The 23,005-nt window shown below is 39.1% G+C and overlaps 1 protein-coding gene across 6 annotated transcripts in view; it reads left to right on the top strand.

Moving 5' to 3' along the window:
- Positions 1-23,005, top strand: part of YWHAZ (tyrosine 3-monooxygenase/tryptophan 5-monooxygenase activation protein zeta) — a 35,790-nt gene that overhangs the window by 8,923 nt on the left and 3,862 nt on the right. For all 6 annotated transcript variants that reach the window (XM_009213441.3, XM_009213439.2, XM_031669695.1 and 3 more), the window contains 3 exons: positions 20,332-20,455; positions 21,193-21,356; positions 21,441-21,536. In XM_009213441.3, coding sequence (XP_009211705.1) covers positions 20,332-20,455; positions 21,193-21,356; positions 21,441-21,536 — 384 coding nt within the window. The remainder of the gene's footprint in view (positions 1-20,331; positions 20,456-21,192; positions 21,357-21,440; positions 21,537-23,005) is intronic.

Raw genomic sequence — 23,005 nt, 5'->3', positions numbered from 1 at the left:
ATTCAGTTAATTCGACTGAGTTCTATTTTATTGCTGCTCTACATTTTTATTTGCTCAGAGCAATTTTAAGTTGTGGTTATGGGGCACCGATTTTTATCTCCAGCCCACAGAACTACCATTAAACAGAAATAAGATAAGAAAGCAAGTAGTTTTTGAGTCCCTTGTAGTCTGAATATATTATTATATGCCTTGGGCTTTAAAAACTGCTATGTAGTTTTTAAGATGAAAATCACTAGGCAGCTCATTGGAAAATAAGGCCTTCTCCAAAGAACTCCGTAGTGTTATTTCTATTGTTACTATTTTATTTTATTAAGATATACTGTATATTTACATGTCTTCGTGGTTTTGGTATGTTTCGAAGTATAAAGAATTCAAGTTCTGTGGTCCCAGGAAGGAAGAAATAGGACAGTGTTTTTTTTTTTTTTTTTTTGAGACGGAGCAACGCTCTGTCGCCCAGTCTGGAGTGTAGTGGCGTGATCTCGGCTCACGGCAAGCTCCGCCTCCTGGGCTCACACCATTCTCCTGCCTCAGCCTCCCAAGTAGCTGGGACTACAGGTGCCTGCCACCACACCTGCTAAGTGTATTGTATTTTTAGTAGAGGTGGGGTTTCACCATGTTAGCCAAGATGGTCTCGATCTCGTGACCCTGTGATCCGCCCACCTCGGGCTCCCAAAGTGCTGGGATTACAGTCGTGAGCGACTGCACTTGGCCTGTACAGTGTCTTTGGTAATAAAGTTCATTTTTTTTAAAATGCGAAGTGCCACACCCAGTGACATATTTGTACAAATACAAAAAGTCTGAGGTATATGAAGTGGAAATGATGAAAATAAAGGGAATGGAAAGGTAGAGAGGCCTTTGTTTGATGGGAAGGGAAACTAGCTCTGCCTTTATAATACTGAATTAAATGTCATTGGACTTATGGATTAATTTCACAAATTTTTGATTCCAAAATAAGTTACTCTTGGCATATTTATATTGAAGTGTGTGTGAGAGAGAATTTTTAAGTCAAAATGATGGGTGTTCTGGTATCAAGTAAGTTTTAAAACTTAGCATACAGTTTATTGAAATTCTAGTAAGTTTCTTAGAATTTTTTTGTAGAATTCTGGTTCCCTATTGTGATTTCATCCTAGTTCCCATAGCTTTTGCTTTACTCTGACAGTTTTACACAGAGAATAAACACTGCTCAAGGTTTTAGGGGCCTTAGAACTGCTGTCAGTTTCTATATACTCAAAGCCAGTGTTCCTCTTCCTTTTGAAACTGCCTGTCCTTTATAACTACCCAATTTTAGCATGTTTTCTAGACTTAATCACATGACATGCTGGACTCAACTTTGACTTAATTTTCAGATTACAAGCTGTTGATGTTTCCCATATCATTGGTTCCCTATCTTTTATATTCATGCTGAATTGTATAGTTCCCAGGGTTATACTGGGAAAAGTGTACATTGCCAAATAGGAAAATGATACTGTAAGGATAAACTTGATGTGCTTTTAATGGACAAAAGCTAAATTATAAACAACTTTTTACTGCTGCTTATGGTCATTCACTTGGACTTGTTACTTTTCCTTTTCAGTTCTCTATTGCATATATTTCTTATTCTCATCTTTCTGAAACGCTGATTTCATTCCATCTATTTGCTTGATCCTTGCCAGAATTCCCTGCAAGAGGCTTTTAGCTTTAGTTTGGTCTTCTCACTGTCCCTGTTACAAACCGTTGCTAATTACCATCTTTATGGCCTGAGGGTTTCTGCCATAAAAGAATATCTTTCAGCATCAGAAGATTGGCTCTATTCTCCTTGAAAACATTTGTGTATTTGTAAAGTACATATCGAAGTATATATGCTTTGATATATTTAGATGGCACAAATTTAAATTTTGGTGTGGGAAGAATGGTGTGCCTGGCCACCATATTAGCAGTTCTCTCTTTTTTATTATGTGTATTTCTATATAACCGATCATTTACTTGTTCTCTAGTCAGTAATTCACAGTAATTATGAAAAGCTTGTATCTGTGAAATTTACTGTGCAATAGCAGTTGTTATTGGTTTAGTTTTGTTTTCTGGTAAGGTATAATGTGATAGAAGTAGTAGCGTAGTGAAGGATAGAGTTTTACATATTGGCATATTTCACTAGTTGTTTTTCTATTGCCATTCTTTTCTAATAACGTGGATCTTCAGGCACCAAAGCCATGTGGATGAATATAGCTGACTTGGTATCAGTAAGATCATTTTGTGTGACACCTGCCCTTTTGTTTACATTGGATAGGTTATTAAAACGTTTCAGCATGTAAACTCTTACGGATTTCTTTTGACAGGATTTGTTGTGAAAGTTCCTTTCTTCCCCAAATAAAAATGTGCTTACAGTGGTAACAACGGGTAAAAGAATGTAAAGATAGTTTCAGCCAAGTATTAATCTATAAAGTTAAGCAGACCAACATAAGATTTGCTTAATGGATTGGCCTGTATGCATGTGTTGAATTTTAAAATCTAAGAAAGATTATTGCATTAAATTTGCAGGGACTGCCCAATTTTTGTTGTATTAGTATTTTATTTGAATTGTTTAATGAGTTGGGAAGTTTTTTTGTTTTTTGTTTTTTGTCATTGTTGTTTTCTGAGACAAGAGTCTCACCCTGTCGCCCAGGCTGGAGTGCAGTGGCATGATCTCGCCTCACTGCAGCCTCCACCTTCCGGGTTCAAGCGATTCTCCCTCAGCCTCCCAGGTACTTGGGACTACAGGCATCCACCATGATGCCCGGCTAATTTTTGTATTTTTAGTAGAGATGGGGTTTCACCATGTTGGCCAGGCTGCTCTTGAACTCCTGACCTCAGGTGATCCACCCACCTCAACCTCCCGAAGTGCTGGGATTACAGGCGTGAGCCACCGTACCCGGCCTAGAAATGTTTTTTAGTGGCAGTTAATTTCTAACTTGCAAACAATTTTAGGGATCTAGAGTTTTTTAGAAATTAGCGTTATATCAAGGAACCCAGTGGTATGCAGAATGTTTCTCATCTAAGTGATTAATTACAAATGCTTTTCTGAGAAAGACCTATTTGTTGATCCAAGGCTTAACGAACACTCAGCTTATAATTTTTTTGCTCCTTAAAACGTAATAAACATTGTCCAGAGTTTAGAATGACATATTTGGACCACATTCAACCAAGAGAAACTTAATGAAAATATTATGCAAAATACCTACTTAAAATGTGATTCTGTGGAATTGGCAGTTGAGGGTAGTGTTATATAGGCAAGCTGTAGTTCTTGCCTGGAATAGGCAAGTTCTCAATTCATCAATTTGATGAGTCCTTTAGCATTGTGTTTGGAAGATGTTTGGAAATAAGACAACTCAAGCAACCCGCTTTTTGTAAGAGTAACGACTTTTCCTTCACAGTTGCCCTTTGATTGTTGCCATCTAATGGAGGACTATCATCGGGCTCTTTTTCTTTAATTGGAGCAGAGATAAAACTTTAAACATATCCCTGTGTAACATTTCAAAAAATAAAGGATACTAAAGCGTATATTGCCTTACTTAAAGAGAGGTGATAAAAGTTAGCATGGGCCATGCAGACTTTTTGAATTTTTGATTCGTATGATTTGGGGTAAGTTTTACTGCATTTCTCTTACTGTTTCTACGTCTTCAAAATGGGAATAATACTATCTATCTCTAGGATGTTTTGGGGAAATTGTTGAATTAACACACCCCTGTGGTGGTGTTAAATAGCAAATACACTGCTTTACCTTTTGTACCTCTGATACCACTTTATTGTGGTTTGATTTATAAATTTTGGATTAAATTTAAGAGAACTTTAGAAAGCTGAAATTTTTTATTTAGTATTTGACAACTTGCTATTTTATAAGCCCTGTGCTATTACAAAAATCGGTGTAAAAGCCCTGCTATTCAGTCTGGTGAGGGAAATAGACGTGCACAAATAATACAAGTCAAAGAGGGAAAAGTACTGCAAATTCATTGAACATGGAAAAGCTGGTCTTTAGCCGTTTTTAAAAAGGGGCTGATAAAATATAGTCCCCCTATGTAGTTTATCCATAATACATAGTGTGCACATACAAGCTAAAAAGCCCTATGAAAAATGAGGCGTTTTAACTACCACAACCACCACCAACAAAAAGCATTGTGAGGGAAATAATGGTAAATTGGGCCTTGGTTTGTGAGAAACTTCAGCCCAGGCCTAGATCCTGGGGGAGGGGGGAAGAGGAAAGCCTTCAGTGAGAGTGTCAATAATTTTTAAGTTTATACCTGAGTTCTTTTTGACACTTGTTAGTGTTTCACCTTTTTTTTTTTTTTTTTTTTTTGAGACGGAGTCTCACTCTGTTGCTGAGGCTGGAGTGCAGTGGCGTGATCTTGGCTCACTGCAAGCTCTACCTCATCTTGGCTCACTGCAAGCTCCGCCTCCCAGGTTCACGCCATTCTCCTGCCTCAGCTTCCCAAGTAGCTGGAACTACAGGCGCCCGCCACCACACCTGGCTGATTTTTTTGTATTTTTACTAGAGACAGGATTTCACTGTGTTAGCCAGGATGATCTTGATCTCCTCACCTCGTGATCCGCCTACCTTGGCCTCCCAAAGTGCTGGGATTGCAGGCATGAGCCACTGCACCCAGCCTAGTATTTCACTTTGAATCTTTAGGAGCAACATTTCAAAATTTGTTTTCAGATGTTCAGATGTTCTTTTTTTTTTCTTTTTGAGATGGAGTTTTCACTCTTGTTGCCCAGGCTAGAGTACAATGGCGTGATCTTGGCTCACCACAGCCTCCGCCTCCTGGGTCAAGCGATTCTCCTGCCTCAGCCTCCCAAGTAGCTGGGATTATAGGCATGCACCACCACACCCAGCTAATTTTTGTATTTTTAGTAGAGACAGGGTTTCTGCATGTTGGTAAGGCAGGTCTTGAACTCCTGACCTCAGATGATCCACCCACCTCAGCCTTCCAAAGCGGGATTACAGGTGTGAGCCACCACACCCAACCTCAGATGTTCTTAAAACGCTGATTCCTTCTAGGATTATTTTGCTAGCATTCATGATTTGGAGGGAGACAGTTCTCTGAACCTGATTTAATTTAGCAGTTTTTGTTTGTTTGTTTGTTTGTTTTAGACGGAGTCTCGCTCAGTCGCCCAGACTGGAGTGCAGTGGCGCAATCTCGGCTCACTGCAAGCTCCACCTCCCGGGTTCATGCTATTCTCCTGCCTCAGCCTCCCAAGAAGCTGGGACTACAGGTGCCCGCCACCATGCCCGGCTAATTTTTTGTATTTTTAGTAGAGACGGGTTTCACCGTGTTAGCCAGGATGGTCTCAATCTCCTGACCTCGTGATCCGCCCGCCTCGGCCTCCCAAAGTGCTGGGATTACAGGCGTGAGCCACCGCGCCCGGCCAGTTAAGCAGTTTTTATTCCTGCTTCTTGCTAGCCCTTTCACCCAGTTGATTAAAAAAAAAAAAAAAAGTTTTAGAACAGTCCGGGCTTTCTATCAGCATTGTTTAGTGCAGGTATCTTTTGTTTTGGGGTAAATATCAGGGAGCAGCTACTCTCTTACAGGAATTACATTGAATAATGAAGTTTTAGGCTGGCTTTAACAGTTCTTAAACATCAGGGATAATATACTTTCGGTTTGCCAGATTTCTTGTTGATTAAAAATGCAGATTTGCCATCTATTAATGGAAAATGCGTTAAGTGATTGGGCACAAGCCTGCTTATAGATGACCTTATTCATAGAACATAAGTTCACAGTCTAAAATCTTATTCTGTTAGGCCACATTGCATAGAAAGGTAAGAATTTCAAGTCAAAATGTCTACAAAGACTTATTTTATTAACACCACCTAATCATTAGCATTTTTGGTGGAGCACTTTTCTAATTGGTTGGTTGAAAGCAAGTGAGGAAATTGCAAATCAAAGAATGGAAGCCATTCTGGCCACAAGGGGGAGTAAGAGATTAATTTCCAAATCTCTGGGCCCGTAATGTGTGGCAGATTACTGGCTTCTTGCATGATTTCTTTTTAAAATTTTAAGAGATCTAGCAATTATACAAGGCCCAGTGGCTCTACAGAATAAAAATTATAGGAAAATTATCTCTGCACAAGAGAATTGTACAAGACTAGAAATTTGAACTACACTGTGCTGAAGAGTTGGAATTAAATTTCCTATTAATGAGGATGTTATTAAAATGACATTTGTGGGGTATTTTTGTGAGTTTTTAAATTGAATAATACAAACTGGGAGTTTTATATTTATAGATTTGTAGAATGTGTTTAAATATGCAAAAAATTCATAGACTTATTGAATTTAGGGTTTGAAGGGACATCTGATCTAGCCTTTTCATTTTAACAGATCAAGACACTGCAGCTCAGGGGTTCATGAGGTCATACAGTAAGCATTAATATTTGTAGTCCCTTAATATAGTATCACCTTATTGTAGATTGAAACATAACATTTAATCTGCCATCAAGATACTTGGTTTGTAGGGGAGGATGAGGAGTTGTCAGAATAACAAAATTAATGACTTTAATTTCATTAAAAACAGTGGAGTGTTCTTGTTTGAGATGGAGTTTGACTCTTGTTGCGCAGGCTGGAGTGCAATGGCACAATCTTGGCTCACTGCAACCTCTGCCTCCCGGGTTTAAACGATTCTCCTGCCTCAGCTTCCTGGGATTATAGGCATGCGCCACCACACCCAGCTAATTTTGTATTTTTAGTAGAGATGGGGTTTCTCCATGTTGGTCGGGCTGGTCTCGAACTCTGGACATCAGATCATCTGATCTCAGATCATCCGCCCGCCTTGGCCTCCCAAAGTGCTGGAATTACCCGTGTGAGTCACTGCACCCGGCCGATTTTTGTTTTAGACTTTATTTAGGGTGCTGTACTTACTGAGAATCACTTTTGAGGGCTCTTGTGCCTCAGTTACTTGCTACCTCAACCTTTTAACTTTTGATGTGTGTATGCTTTGTATGAAAGCAGGCATGTCTGTGTCCTAATGTCTCTCTTCGTTTGTTGTTTTGGAAGACAGCCATGACAGTACAATCTGAAACAGAGGAATGGGTTATGGAGGCTTGATGGATCTTTCTCCCACTCACATATTTGGTGAGATCATGTCAAAGTTAGCCCAGCTGTGTTCGCAAATTTCAGTTCATAAATGTCTCATTAGAGGTTGATTGTTTTGCTTTGATATTCTGGGGGTATTTGCTATTTGCTAATGACACTTAATGTCTAATTACCTTTGTGCAAATTAAATTTAATATTAGGACCAGTAGGTCAAATACTCGTTTAAGACTAGATGAGAACTTTCTCTCCACCCCACATATTTTTCTTTACAAATGTATCATTGTTTTTGTACTACTACTCTCCTAAATACAAAAGTAGTATCAGCCACATAAGGAAATTTGAAAAAAAAAACGAGCGTAAAAAGGGTATGAAAAAGGGTATCTTTCAGAAATAAAGACAATTAAAAGGGACTTCTTTAAAATGTATTAATTTTTCATTTTGAAATAATTTCAGATTTAGAAAGAGGTTGGAAAAATATGAAGAGTTTTTCATATATTTTTCCAGATTGTCCAGATGTTACTAATTACACTATAATTATTAAAATCAGGAAATTGATAAAAATAAATGATAAACTATTATGTAACCTATAGATTTTAATTAAATTTAGCAAATTGTTTTACTGTAATTTGCTATTTTTGCTCCAGAATTCCATCCAGAATCACACTTTGCATTTTGATTACATGTCTCCTTACTCTCCTTTAACGTGGATCAGTCTTTTTTTAGTCTTTGCCACTAATGATTTTGGCACTTGATTTTCAAGAGTACTGGCTGGTTATTTTGTAGAATGTCTCTCAGTTTCAGTTTGGTGATTATTTTTTTTGTTTTTTTGTTTGTTTTTTTGAGATGGAGTCTCACTCTGTCCCCCAGGCTGGACTGTAGTGGCGCGCTATCCCAGCTCACTTTGCAACCTCTGCCTCCCAGATTCAAGCGATTCACCTGCCTCAGCCTCCCCAGTAGGTGGAATTACAGGCACCTGCCACCATGCCCAGCTAATTTTTGTATTTTTAGTAGAGACAGGGTTTCACCATGTTGGCCAGGCCAGACTGATCTCAAACTCCTGACCTCAAGTGATCTGGCCGCCTTAACCTCCCAAGGAGTGAGCCACTGTGCCCAGCCTGTCTGGTGATTTTTCATGATTAAATTTAGGTTGCGAGTTTTTGGTGAGAATCCCTTGAAGTGATAGGGTGTCCTCCTCAGTGCATTATATTAGGAGGCGCATGGTGGTGTCCTATTAATTAACCAATTATATTTAGATAGTGCATTATGCTGTTAGGACTTCTGAAAACACACCCCATGGTGCAAAATACCCATTGAATTTTTTTTTAAGATATATGCCTTACAATTATTATTACTTTGATTATTATTACTTTGTCAAAGGTTACAAACTATTTTGCCCAAGTGCTTTTTAAATAAGCTGTGTCTATTTATACTGAACAGGTTGCTTCTTCAAAGGGGAAAATATGATCCCAGCTCCATAACTTGTAATTTTCTTTGGAATTTATTTTCATTAGTTGGCTTCTTGTGTTCTAGTTGGCAAGCCCAAATCGCAGCACATAGCACGGTGGTTTGAGTGTATAGTGGCAGGGTGGCTATTCTTCAGGGCTGAGGTAAATGTACAAATACTTCACGATTGAGTTCTTGTTCATAATTTTGGTGGTTGGTCTAAGGACCCTTAGTGTATAAATTCTCTGATTCCCTTTTAAGAAAAATAAGTGATCTTGAATTTAAAGAAATGTAAGGGATAGTGGTGGGGTGGGAAATTCATTATATTAGAGGAGATTTCCTGGCTTTGGAGGGGAGATTTTGAGATTAATGCTGTAGTGAAATAAGAAGATTAAGGTGAGGAGGAGGCTGGTCACAGTTTTGTATTTGAAATGCTTGTCATGCCTTTTAGTTAGCAGAATTAGTACCATAATCTAGGACCCTTGACCTTTTAACAAGTTTACTCTGCCTTGCAGCCTCACACTGTCTTCCAGCTCTCTCTGCAGGATTTTTCTTAGGTTCTTCTTTGTTCATTACATAGACACCTGGAGCTTATCCATTAGGAGGTGCTTAGCCTGACCCTATGCTGCTGTTTCTGAAAATATGTGTATAGTTCAGCACCCACTTGTTATTTTTAAATGAGCCATTTCTTAGGTTTTCAGAAAAGTAGAACATTATTTTATGTCTTACAGCAGAATATTCATTATCGAATGTAGTGTCAACCTCAATAATTTCTATCAGGTTTCGTCTTAACTATTTAGGAATTTGGTAAGGTAATACACTCTTGATGATGATGAAGACTTTCTGAAAAATAGTTTTTAGGATGCTGAGCTATTAAAATATCCTCCAAGATAGTTTTAAAATTTGTTTTATTTAAATGATGAAGCTATTAAAGTTATGCATGTATTATTCAGTCAGGGAATTTAATATTTTTGAGTGCTTAAAATGTGTAGAACATGCCTTTAATAGAGCCTCTAAGTAGGTTAAGAGTATGTGTGTGTGTGAAAAGTTAAAGGTGCAAAACCATAATTGTTTGTTTTATTTGAGATGGAGTCTCACTCATTGGAGTGCAGTGGTGTGATCTCGGCTCACTGCAGCCTCCACCTCCTGGGTTTGTTCAAGCAATTCTCTTGCCTCAGTCTCTGGAGTAGCTGGGATTACAGTCGTGTGCCACTACACCCAACTTACTTTTGTATTTTTTTTTTTTTCAGTAGAGACGGGGTGTCACCCAGGCTGGTAATCTTTATTTTAAATTGTACTTGCTCCACATAAGAATTTAGGTGTTAAGAGCATAGCATGTAGAGGGAAAAAATAAAACTGCTGTAATCATCCTGCCTTCTTGGAGTTAATCTCTGTTAGTCCTTTGTGTATCCTGGGAATTTATGCACAAAGCAAACAATTCTGTCCTTGAAGAATAAGGATCATAGATCATATACTTAGTTTTGTAAATTGTACCCCCCACACACTTTGATGTATATCTTATGATTCATATTGACAGGTACCTCCTTACTCTTTATTTATTTTTTTGGAGACAGAGTCTTGCCCTATTGCCCATGCTGGAGTGCAAATGGCACAACCTCCTCCTCCTGGGTTCAAGAGATTCTCCTATCTCAGCCTCCCGAGTAGCTGGGATTACAGGTGCCTGCCACCACACCCAGCTTAATTTTTTGTATTTTTAGTAGAGATGGGGTTTCGCCATGTTAGCCAGGCTGGTCTCGAACTCCTGACCTCAGGTGATCCACCCACCTCGGCCTCCCAAAGTATTGGGATTACAGGCGTGAGCCACCGTAGCCAGCCCGTACCTCCTCACTCTTAATGTCTGTGTAGTATTCTGTTATTTGGGTATGTAGCAACTTACTTAGCCAGACCCCCTTTTTTTTTAAAGAAAAAAAAAAAGGGTCTCCCTCTGTCACTCAGGCTGGAGTACAGTGGTTCACTCACTGCAGTCGTGACATCCTGTGCTCAAGTGATCCTCCCACCTCACTCAGCCTTTGGAGTAGCTGGGAGTGCAAGTGCACACTACACTAGGCTAAATTTTTTTTTTTGAGACAGAGTCTTGCTTTGTTGGCCAGACTGGAGTGCTTTGGCATAATCTCGGCTCATTGCAACCTCCACCTCCCGGGTTCAAGTAATTCTCCTGCCTCAAGCCTCCCAAGTAGCTGGGATTGCAGGCATGTACCACCATGCCCAGCTAACTTTTTGTGTTTTTAGTAGAGACGGTGTTTCACCATGATGGCCAAGCTGGTTTTGAACTCCTGACCTCAAGTGCTCATCCACCTCGGCCTCTCAAAGTGCTGGGATTACAGGCGTTACCTGTAGGCGTCTGGCCACACTAGGCTAAGTTTTAAAATTATTTTTAGTAGAGACGGGGTCTTGCTATATTGCTAGGCTGGTCACTAACTCCTGGCCTCCAGCAATCCTCCCAGCTCAGCCTTCCAAAGTGATTGTGGTTAAAGATACAAGCCACCACACCTGGCCATTAGTCCTTTCTTGACAGAAATTAGGATATTTCCCTTTTTGCTCTTTAGTTAAAAAGCTCTACACTGCACACTATCTGTATAGACAATGTAGATGAAGCTGAATAGCTTTGAAGAATCAGCTTTAGGGAGAACATAGCATTAGAGCTAGGTATGGAATGGTATTTAGCACAGATTCTTCTCTTTATTTTTCCAGCTTTATTGAGGTACGATTGGCAAAAAAAAAATGTTTAAGTAAAGTGTACAACATAGCAGAGGTTACTTTAAATCAACAGTTGTTAAAGTGATATGCCAACCACTGGGAGTCCTCTGGGGAGGTGTCAAGTCACAACTATTTTCTTTCTTCTTTTTTTTTTTTTTTTTGAGACAGAGTCTCGCTCTGTTACCCAGGCTGGAGTGCAGTGGCACAGTCTCGGCTCACTGCAACATCCGCCTCCCAGGTTCAAGCGATTCTTCTGCCTCAGCCTCCTGAGTAGCTGGGATTATAGGCGCACACCACTATGCCCAGCTAATTTTTGTGTTTTTAATAGAGACGGGCTTTCACCATCTTGGCCAGGCTGGTCTTAAGCTCCTGACCTCGTGATCCACCCTCCTTGGCCTCCCAAAGTGCTGGGGTTACAGGCGTGAGCCACCGCGCCCAGCCAGGTCACAACTATTTTCATAGCAAGTACTGTTATTACTGATTCTTATCACTTTGTTTGTACCATTTAGCACTGGTGCAAACACAAGGGTAGCTCAAACTTACTGGTTCCTTATCACTAATGAAGGCAGTGGTACTATACTGTACTAGTGATTATTGTATTTCTTTACCATTATGCACTCACTGTTTCTTTTAAAAACAAAAAGAACTGGTTTTTCTTAATGTCCTTGAATCTGAAACATTATTTTATTAATAGCTCTTAAATAGACATCTTTCAGTGAGGCAAAATGGGAAGTCCAATGGTTGTCTCTAAGAAAAACACTTATTTGAATTGTGAGATAAACTAGCTCCTTTTCTTTTTTTTCATGGAACACTTTTTTCTTGAAAGAACTGCAGGCAGATAAGCTGTGGGTATTCAGACTTAGGTATTCGACAAACATCTTAAATGAATTGAGCCTCTCACTTTAAGGGAAAATGATATTTTTGACAAAGATAAAATTGAAGCTTTGGAGCAAAAACGAAAACCTTGGAAAATAATTACCACCACCATGATCTTAGTTTTCTACTTTTCTATGACTATAAAGGGGTCTTGAGACAAACTTTTAAGCCATAAATTTGAATTATTGTTACCGTTTAGGGTTTTTTCCTAGAAAATGTACCTATTTATAGAGATTTGTACCATATATGTACCATGGTTGGGAGAAATAAGGTAATATTAAATATTAGGAAATTATTTCACATAAGAGGGAGTCCCAGCTAAGGTGGCTTCTGGGTGGGTGAGTGGGTAGGTTAAGATGAGTTACTGCAGTACAAACAGTACTTGAAGTCTAATTTGGTTCATACTAGACTCTTAACTTCCAAAAAGATGGCAGCATTTCTTTGTTGCTTACTATTTGCCAGACTCTGCTAAATGCTTATTATATGCTAATTCATTTAATCCTTACAACAACCTTGTGCATTATGTCTACTACTAATATTCACCTTTACAAATGAGAATCTGAGACCCAGAAAGATTTCAGAGTTTTGTCAAGGTGATGAAGTTTGAATTTAGGCAGTAAGCAGACTGTCTCCATAGGTTGTGTTCCTAACAAGTCTGTTGTTTAAAAGGAGAAACCAAGTACTAAAGGAAATGTTTTCTTTTTCTCTTTTGTTCTTTGATATGTCTTAATCCTGTGTTTTTAAATGAAAACTTTTTTGCATCTTACTTCACCATTTTTCCTAGTTATACAAATTTTAGATTACCAAAGCTAAAATGATGTACTTAAGAGTACAAGAGCACTAAAGCAGATTTTTGAATGTCAGAATCTCCATACTTTATTTTCACGTAACTGAGCAACCAGTGAGTAGAGTGCCTACTCTTGGTTGGGAGGTGTGAATGGTGCCTTCCTGTCTGTACGTTCATTTAGACCTCATAATAGCCTTTTGATGTGGATTTTCATATCGGTGAGAAAATAAAGATTAGCTGTTGTGTAAATTCTCAAAATTAATGGGTTAGGGTGGAATTTCAAGTCTGCCTGGTTTTAGAGTTTATACGATTTGCATTACATCAAGCTGTTCTTCTAACAATTGTTGAATGCCAAAAAGGTTAAAGTCTTGCCACCAGCTCAGGCAGCAGTTTTGGTGGTTTAGGGGTAATCATACTGAAAGATCAGTGAGAAAGGCATATCACTAGAGATGGATTCTCAGTTCATTAACTTTTCACTAGGAATATTTGACCACAGGCAGGAGTGAGTGTTTTTAAAATTCGTATTAGCAGGGGCAGGTTGAGTCTGTCCTAAGAAGGAATCAGAACTAGACCACCTGTCAATTTATGTGGTCTAGTTCAATTTATGTGGTCAATTTATGTGGTTCCTTTATTTTAATAGATTTAAAGACAAAACATCAGTGTGAATGTAGACTTCGGTTGGATTATAAGGCATCTGTTGGAAACTGGGTTGGGAGGAAAAATGTTATTTGAACCCCATTTCTTGGAAGTGTTTTCACAATCTAAGAGGTTAATTGTACTATGTTACAATAGAGAGAAAAATCTCTTTCATTTCTAAAATCTCAAATTTACCTGTTGGTTAGGTTAAGGATTAGTGTCCTCTCTTCAGAGCCCATGTCACATATTTAACTCTGGATTAGGAGCCATTTACCAGAGTATTATATACCAGCTTCTTGTGGCATTTTGCTGCTGAGTAAATGATTTCTTATCCCACTTAATATTATTAGGGTGACTGCTGTATAAATGCATTAACTCTAATTCAGCAAATTAATGTTAGGTATTTTTTAAAATGTTGGCCGTGATATCTTTAAAAGACAGTGGCTGTCATGAAAAAACATTTAAAAGTTAATGGGAGCCGGGCAAGCTATGTTGGGGCCACTGCATTCCAGCCTGTGTGACAGAGCAAGACCTCATCTCTAAATAAAAATTTTTAAAAAGTTAATGGGAGGGAAAAAAGTAAAACTATACACATTTTGAAGTAAACTGAGGAAATACTGTGGATTTCTAAATGAGATTATATTTCAGGAAGATTCAACAGATTAACATTTAGCCTTGATTTAGTGCTTGAGTGTAGAATGTTTGACCTGAAGACTCTTTAGATTTGGTTTAAAAACTTAATGTACTGTGATAATTGAAAAATTTTATAAGTTGAATACCTTCAGTCAACTTAGCCCTTGTTTTACAAAAGTTGACTGGGCACAGTGGCTCACACCTGTAATCCCAGCACTTTGGGAGGCTGAGGCAGGTGGATCATGAGGTCAGGAGTTCAAGACTAGCCTGGCTAACGCGGGTGAAACCCTGTCTCTACTAAAAATACAAAAATTAGCTAGGTGTGGTGGCGTGTGCCTGTAGTCCCAGCTGCTCGGGAGACTGAGACAGAAGAATCACTTGAACCTGGAAAATGGAAGTTGCAGTGAGCCAAGATCACACCACTGAACTCCAGGCAGGGTGACAGAGTGAGACTTCGTTCTAAATACAGTTGAAATTGTGACACTTAGTATACTTCCTTATATTATGGTGTGCCCACTCCCTCCCCTTTTTACTTCAGACCTTATTTCAGTCATGATTGCTTTCATTGTACTATTGTAGGTGAACGAAATTTAGGAGGTTTATTTCTGTGTTGAGCAGGATATTCTCTGAAGTTACTACATATTTTGAAAGTAGCTATTGGCCGGGCGCGGTGGCTCAAGCCTGTAATCCCAGCACTTTGGGAGGCCGAGACGGGTGGATCACGAAGTCAGGAGATCGAGACCATCCTGGCTAACAAGGTGAAACCCCGTCTCTACTTAAAAAAATGCAAAAAATTAGCCGGGCGAGGTGGCGGCGCCTGTGGTCCCAGCTACTCGGGAGGCTGAGGCAGGAGAATGGCGTGAACCCGGGGGGTGGAGCTTGCAGTGAGCTGAGATCTGGCCACTGCACTCCAGCCTGGGCGACAGAGCGAGACTCCGTCTCAAAAAAAAAAAAAAAAAGAAAGTAGCTATCAGCCCTTTCCTCCCATCCATTCTCTAGCCATGTTTTTTTCTGCTTTGTTGTAACTGCTGCTTTCTGATATGTGCTGCTTCCTTTTTCTTTCATTCTTTTATCCTACATTTGGTTTTATCTTCCGGCTTCCAGATCTGGAAAACTTGGATTTGTTATTCTTTGGTCAGTTTGACAAAGCAACATACTTAATTGCCTCTTTTATATTACCATTAACCTAATTCTGTGAACTCTGTCTTCCCTTAGAATTGAAAAAGACTACGTGTACAAAAATCCAGTTAGTAGAAATAAGTTCTAGTATTTGATAGTACAACAGGGAAATTATAGTTAACATTTATTTCTTCTACCAAAGTAGTTAGAAAAATTGCAGTGCTCCTAACACAAATAAAAGATCAATGTTTGAGGCCGGGTGCAGTGGCTTTACACCTGTATTCCCAGCACTTTGGGAGGCTGAGGCGGGTGGATCACCTGACGTCAGAAGTTCGAGACCAGCCTGGCCAACATGGCAAAACCCCATCGGTACTAAAAATACAAAAGTTAGCCGGGTGTGGTGGCACACGCCTGTAATCCCAGCTACTCAGGAGGCCGAGACAGGAGAAACGCTTGAACTTGGGAGGTGGAGGTTGCAGGGAGTTGACATTATGCCACTGCACCTCAGCCTGGGCACCAGAGCGAGACTCTGTCTCAAAAAAAAAAAAAAAAAAAAAATCAGTGTTTGAGGTGATGGATATCCCAGTTACTCTGATTTTATCATTATATATTGTATGCATGTATCAATATCACATGTGCCCCCAAAATATGTACAACTATTATGTCAATTAAAATTTTTTTAAAAGAAACAGATGACATTTATGAATCCCCTCTACAAAATACCCAAGTTATCCTCTTTAGTTTCTTGTTATACCTTTATGTGAAAAGAGGGCATTCACTGAGCAGGTGACCTGTTCCAGTACTGGATCACTCATAAGTTTTCTCATACTGAACAGAAATCTTCCCTCTTGCTAAATTTAATTGGTCTTGTCTCTTGGAGCCATTCATGTCCTGTTCTTTCCATTATCCTGACAGTTTCTAGTATACTCGCCATAACTTTGATTCCTGATTGTGGAATCACATCCTTTCTGGTAGGCATATCATCCCATTGAGGCTGAGAATATGTTCTTTTTTTTTCCTTTGGAGTTTCACTCTTGTTGCCCAGACTGGAGTGCAATGGTGCGATCTCGGCTCACTACAGCCTCCACCTCCTGGGTTCAAGTGATTGTCCTGCCTCAGCCTCCTGAGTACTTGGGATTACAGGCATGTACCACCACGCCTGGCTAATTTTTTGTATTTTTGGTAGAGACGGGGTTTTACTGTGTTGGCCAGGCTAGTCTTGAACTTCTGACCTCAGGTGATCCACCCGTCTCAGCCTGCCAAAGTGCTGGGATTATAGGCGTGAGCCACCGCGCCTGGCAGAAAATGTTCTTTTATAGTTAGCTTTTTTTGAGCTACAGTATTAGCCCCTTTAAATTTAATCTTTAATCCAGTCTTGCTTGGTTTTTGGTTTTTAAATCTTAATTAGCTTATATCATTGGACGATTTATTAGAAGTACGCCATTTATGCATTTCTCAACTCCTATTTTTTGAGATGGAGTCTCACTCTGTCGCCCAGACTGGAGTGCAGTGGCACGATCTCAGCTCACTGCAGGCTCCTCTTCCCGGGTTCACGCTATTCTCCTGCCTCAGCCTGCCAAGAAGCTGGGACTACAGGTGCCTGCCACCATGCCCGGCTAATTTTTTATATTTACGGGGTTTCACCGTGTTAGCCAGGATGGCCTGGATCTCCTGACCTCGTGATCCACCCACCTTGGCCTCCCAAAGTGTTGGGATTATAGGTGTGAGCCACCATGCCCAGCCACCTTTCTCAGCTCTTATGGTCAGCATCTCACCAGAAACACTTGCCACTTGTTTGGTTCTTTTGGTCTATCATTGGGCCAGTAAGCAGCCTGACTGCTGTTTACCCAACTCTTCTGTTACTTGTGGGTTCTAACAAATAGCTTTAAAGTTGTTTATGGTTAATTCGGTGTTCAACTTTGGGGAAAGAAGTGCTTAACTGCCATTTTAATTCCCAGGGAACTACTTAAAGTAGTTCAGCATATTACCCCAGTGTAAAATAAAACATGTAGGGATTCCAAAGTTACTACCTACAAAAGACAGATTACTCATTTTAGTAGCATTTATCAACACCTTTCCTTAAAAATTTAAGTTTTTAGTATAGCTTTAAAATTTTACATCTTCAGTGATTGGTTCACTCTTAAGTAACTGCACGTGTTTATGGCCTTCATCTCTACATACATAGAGGGAGTTCAAGTTACTGAAAAGTGAAAGATGTGATTAGGCAGTATTGCTTTTTTTGAGACAGTCTCACTGTCACCCTGTCCTAGAGTACAGTGGTACAATTCAGTTATAAATCACTGCAGCCTCAAACTCCTGGACTCAGACGATCCTCCCGTCTCAGCTCCCCAGTAGCTGGGACTATTGGAGTGTGCCACCACACCTGGTTAACTTTTAAATTTTTTTGTAGAGGCAGGATCTTATGTTCACTGGGGTGGTCTCAAACTCCTGGTCTCAAGAAGTGATCCTCCCACCTCAGCCTCCCAAAGTGTTGGGATTACAGGAGTGAGCCACCGTGCCCTGCAATAATTGTTTTAAAGTGTATTGTACTGGAAGGAATGATAGCCTTGCTTCTACAGCTAGATTATGAAGTACCAGAATATTGTGCTTCCAGCTTCCAGCTTCTAGCATAGTGTCTGGTGTTACTGTGATAATAGATAATGAGTGCTTACTCCTAAGTGCTTACCTGTATTTTTTCTCAACAATCTTAGAGGTCTCTGCCTTACAGTTGAGATAACTGAATCATTGAGATTAAGTAGTTCACAGTGTTGAGTGCTGTAATTCAAATCCAGACTCACCCGAGAGCCACTATGTTTATACCATCTCCCATAGTTGAATGAATAATACAATTTGTATAACAATGAAACTTTTGAAAACCCTGGTCATTTGTTTCTTAAAATACTGTTTTTAAGTGGAAAGACTCACCTGACTATTTTAAATGCAAGTCTTTTCCAGTGTTTGAGGCAGATCTCCAGAGAGCAACCATAGGTGGTAAAAAGCATTGTATACAAAGGACAAAACACTTGCAGCTAAGAGAACTTTGAATATGAAAGTATGAATGTGGTGTAATACAGAGGTTGCTGTCCTAACCAAAATGTTCTTCTGATTTCAGGCCAGTAGTTTTATTTTTATTTTTTATTTATTTTGAGATGGAATCTTGCTCTGTCATCCAGGCTGCAGTGCAGTGGTGCAACCTCAGCTCACTGCAACCTCTACCTCTCAGGCTCAAGCAGTTCTCCTGGCTCAGCCTCCCAAGTAGCTGGGATTACAGGTGCCCTGGCTAATTTTTGTATTTTTAGTAGAGACAGGGTTTCACCATACTGATGAGGCTCACCTCAAGTGATCCTGCCACCCTAGCCTCCCAAAGTGCTGAGATTACTGGCATGAGCCACTGCGCCCAGCCTCAGGCCAGTATTTTTAAGTATCAGTTAATAATTGTAGGAAACATCATTTCAGGTTGACTTTTCTCACCTTTAACCTTTCTTACAGCACAGTGCAATCTGGCCCTACTGCCACTTCATCTGGGTTATCTAGCTTGAGTTGTAAAAAAAAAAAAAAAAAAAGGGGGGGGGGGGGAAGAAGTTGGGTTAAAACTGTTCACCTACCCACCATTGGAACATAATGGGTAAACACAAAGTTAGAGTTACTATTTAAAAGCATTTTTCAAATTTATATTTTGCATATAAATAGGTGCTATGTATACTCATACTTTGTTTTGTAAGTATGGATTTATTTGGAATTCAGCTCAACTAAAATTGACTTCACCTTGATTCCCAGAGTGTACCTGGAACTTTAAAGGAAGCAGGGTAGTGAGAATGGGTGGTTGGGGTTTTTTTGTTTGTTTTAATGTTTACCTAATTCTACTACTAGAATTATTTTTCTCCCCCTTAACTGAAAATTTAAAAATCACACATTTATTGAGTCTTCCCATCCCCAACACAATGATCTAATTTTTTTTGCTTTAAAATCAATTACAGAGTGTAATGTTTAAAATCCTGATCAAATGACTCAGACTGTAGTAATAGTTTTAGACAGAATTTTATAGGAGGATGATTTAATTTTATCTGTTGTCTGGGATGATCTGTAATCATGTATCTTACTAGCTGAAAATGATGTCAATGAGATTATTAAAGGTCTGCTCTTTTAAGATCTGTAAGTCTCCTACCACTGTCTTTTTAAATTTTTTTAAATTTTTATTTATTTATTTTTTGAGACGGAGTCTCACTCTGTCGCCTAGGCTGGAGTGCAGTGGCGTGATCTCGGCTCATTGCAAGCTCCACCTCCCAGGTTCATGCCATTCTCCTGCCTCAGTCTCCCGAGTAGCTGGGACTACAGGCTCCTGCCACCGCGCCTGGCCAATTTTTTGTATTTTTTAGTAGAGACGGGGTTTCACCGCGTTAGCCAGGATGGTCTCGATCTCCTGACCATGTGATCTGCCTGCCTTGGGCTCCCAAAGTGCTGGGATTACAGGCATGAGCCACCGTGCCTGGCCCGTACCACTGTCTTAATTTAGGAAAAATGAAACTTTCGTTTTGAACAGTTTTTTTAATCTGTTGTGAGGTTTGCTTGAATTGTGTTCTTATAAATGAAGTTTATTTTGTTCCTCTCTCTCTGGCATGGACTCCTTAAGTGTCTTACATTATTGGTTTCTGCTTTAGTCATTTCTTCAGAGTCCCAAAAGGTTCATCCCGTATGTTCTATTTTCATGTCATGAACACATGAAACTTTTCAGATGGAAAGCTTGCCAGCTCATTAGAAAATGTTCCTAAATATGAACGGTCATGCTTCACATTCATTGAAATCAGTATGTAAATAGATGACATTGTCAGGAACTGATACTCAATTGTATTGTCCTCAAATAATAAACTGAACACTAACTTCAAACTTACAGTATTTCTGCCCAAAGCCTTCTGCTTTAAACCACAAATTCATGTGCCAGCTGCATTCACAATTGTATTGACAGTGACTGGGTGTTAAAGTTGTATAACTTAAGGCTATAGTTTGTCCTTTAAAAAATGCAAGTTCTTTCAGTTTTGTAAATGTTTTATTCTCACTATGTCTGTTTCTTTTCTTCTTAAGTCTCTTTTGGAAAAGTTCTTGATCCCCAATGCTTCACAAGCAGAGAGCAAAGTCTTCTATTTGAAAATGAAAGGAGATTACTATCGTTACTTGGCTGAGGTTGCCGCTGGTGATGACAAGAAAGGTATGCTGTTTTTAAACCTGTTGGTTGAACTTGTATAAGATAACATAGTGAGGAAGAGTCTCTGAAGCGTAAATAATTCCTTGCTTTTAATTGCTTAGAGTGCCGAATAAGGAGTAGCAGTGCTTTTTTTGTGTTCTGAGAATATATATCTACTGCCTAATACTGGTATTCTAATATATATGCTTTCTGAAAAGCCAATTTTGTGCACAGGGATGTTTTTTCAAGATTTTAAGAAAAGTGACCAGCCTGAGCAACATCTCTCTCTACAAAAAATGTTTTGAAAATTAGCTGGGCATGGTGGTGCAAGTGCAAGCCTTTGGTCCCAGCTAATCTAGAGGCCGAAGTGGGAGGATCACTTGGGTCTGGGAGATCAAGGCTGCAGTGAGCCCTGATTGTGCCACTGCACTCCACCCTGGGTGACAGACCCAGACCCTGTCTCAAGAAAAAAGAAATAGTGGTTACAGTGTAACTGAGGAGCAGTGCAAACTAGTTAATTTTTAAAAAATATAACAGTAATGAGATTATAAAGTTGTTTTATCTTGACATTGACCGATGACTAGTGTGTACCAGGAGAAAACTCCCTTTGAAAAAAAATTAAAGGGCCTTGTTCAATTAACCAGTATTAAGCTGTTACAGGTTAGTATTTCAAAGGATATCTGAGATATTAAAGGTTTGGTTTGAGGGGTGAAGATACAATGCACACTTTATCTCAGTACGTTTTGGTGTGTCTTATCCAGGGATTGTGGATCAGTCACAACAAGCATACCAAGAAGCTTTTGAAATCAGCAAAAAGGAAATGCAACCAACACATCCTATCAGACTGGGTCTGGCCCTTAACTTCTCTGTGTTCTATTATGAGATTCTGAACTCCCCAGAGAAAGCCTGCTCTCTTGCAAAGACAGTATGTATTTTACCTGTTACATAGAAATTTAGCAGTCTTTATTACTTGAGCACTGAAATCTAATGTACTATTTTTAAATCATAGGCTTTTGATGAAGCCATTGCTGAACTTGATACATTAAGTGAAGAGTCATACAAAGACAGCACGCTAATAATGCAATTACTGAGAGACAACTTGACAGTAAGTATATAACAGCATCATTAGTGATGAATGTGGTTGAAGAGGTTATGTTTTACTCTGAGGAATATTTTTTTTTATTAAATACATCTTTTAAAAATTTTTTCTCAACACAATTCGTAGGCTCTCATAAGTAGCTACTGTTAAAATCACATGAAGGAAAACTACAGAAACTGAAATATTAGACTAAGAACTAAAAAATACACACATTGATGTTACCTGTGTTACTAAAATTTGAATGTTAGTATCAAAAGTGTACTGAGGCTCTACATGTTTTAGTTCCTTTAAGAATGATTTTCTTGCCCATCAAGTTGCCTCCGTATTTGTAAAGATAATGGTAGGGAATTAATAACTTGAGTTATAAAATCTCAGGTGTCTACAGAATCCAAGTGGAAGTCTATTTTGCCTAGCTGCTTCTTTTAAATGACTTAATATGAAAGGTCGTGATTGTCCTTGGGATACTGCAGATGTATAAAAAGAAACAGTGTCACTATCACACTAATTCCCTAATAATGTTTGAATATCTAAATAATACTTGAATTCCAATTGTCTCTCTTTTTTTAAGTTATTTGAATTGGGATTCAAATTCAGTCCACAGTGCAGTTGATTTGTATGTCTTGTTTCTTAGGTCTTCTCATTCAGATCAATATTAGATTTGAAATTTTGAGGCTTAGGTGAAAAAATTATCAAGCATTTGCTGTGTTGTGTCAGGTAAAGAGGTAGGAATTGCAGATGATAATCTAGTATTACTGTTTTTTTGTTAGACTTTTAGGGCCATTTCTCTTGGGGATTATATAACCTCATTTTATACATTTCTCTTCCAACTTTATTCTAGTCCACTGCCATTTTCTATGAACTAGTTATATATTCTAGTGCTGAAAATCTTGAGTTTTTTGAATAGCATTGTATACTTGTTTATTAAACCTAAAATTACTTTATTAGCGCAATTTGGAGCTACCTATAAACTTTTCTGATACTTGAGTCAAGATAATAAGCTATAGTAAAGAATGAAAGAATCTTTATATCAAACGTTAAGAAGCACTTTGTTAACTAACTTTGGTATTAAGGATTTTTCTTTTCTAGTTTGAAGTGATGACATTTTTCAAGTGATGACCTGAGACCTAGATACTGTGTTTTGTTCTCATCACTTTTTGAAAGGCCCTGATCTACTGTGTGCTTCCAACTGAATTTTGCTATCAGTATAGCATGAAGAACATATATTGCAATAAGAAAACCAGGGTTGGCCGGGTGTGGTGGCTTACGCCTGTAATCCCAGCACTTTGGGAGGCCGAGACAGGCGGATCACGAGGTCAGGGGTTCAAGAACAGCCTGGCCAAGATGATGAAACCCCATCTCTACTAAAAATACAAAAATTAGCTAGGCATGGTGGCGGGTGCCTGTAATCCTAGCTACTCGGGAGGCTGAGGAAGAGGATTGCTTGAACCCGGGAGGCGGAGGTGCAGTGAGCTGAG

This window comes from Papio anubis, chromosome 8, assembly GCF_008728515.1.
Source record: "Papio anubis isolate 15944 chromosome 8, Panubis1.0, whole genome shotgun sequence".
Classification (NCBI taxonomy): domain Eukaryota; kingdom Metazoa; phylum Chordata; class Mammalia; order Primates; family Cercopithecidae; genus Papio; species Papio anubis.
The sequence above is the reverse complement of the archived record's forward strand: the minus strand, read 5'-3'. Positions and strand labels throughout refer to the sequence as shown.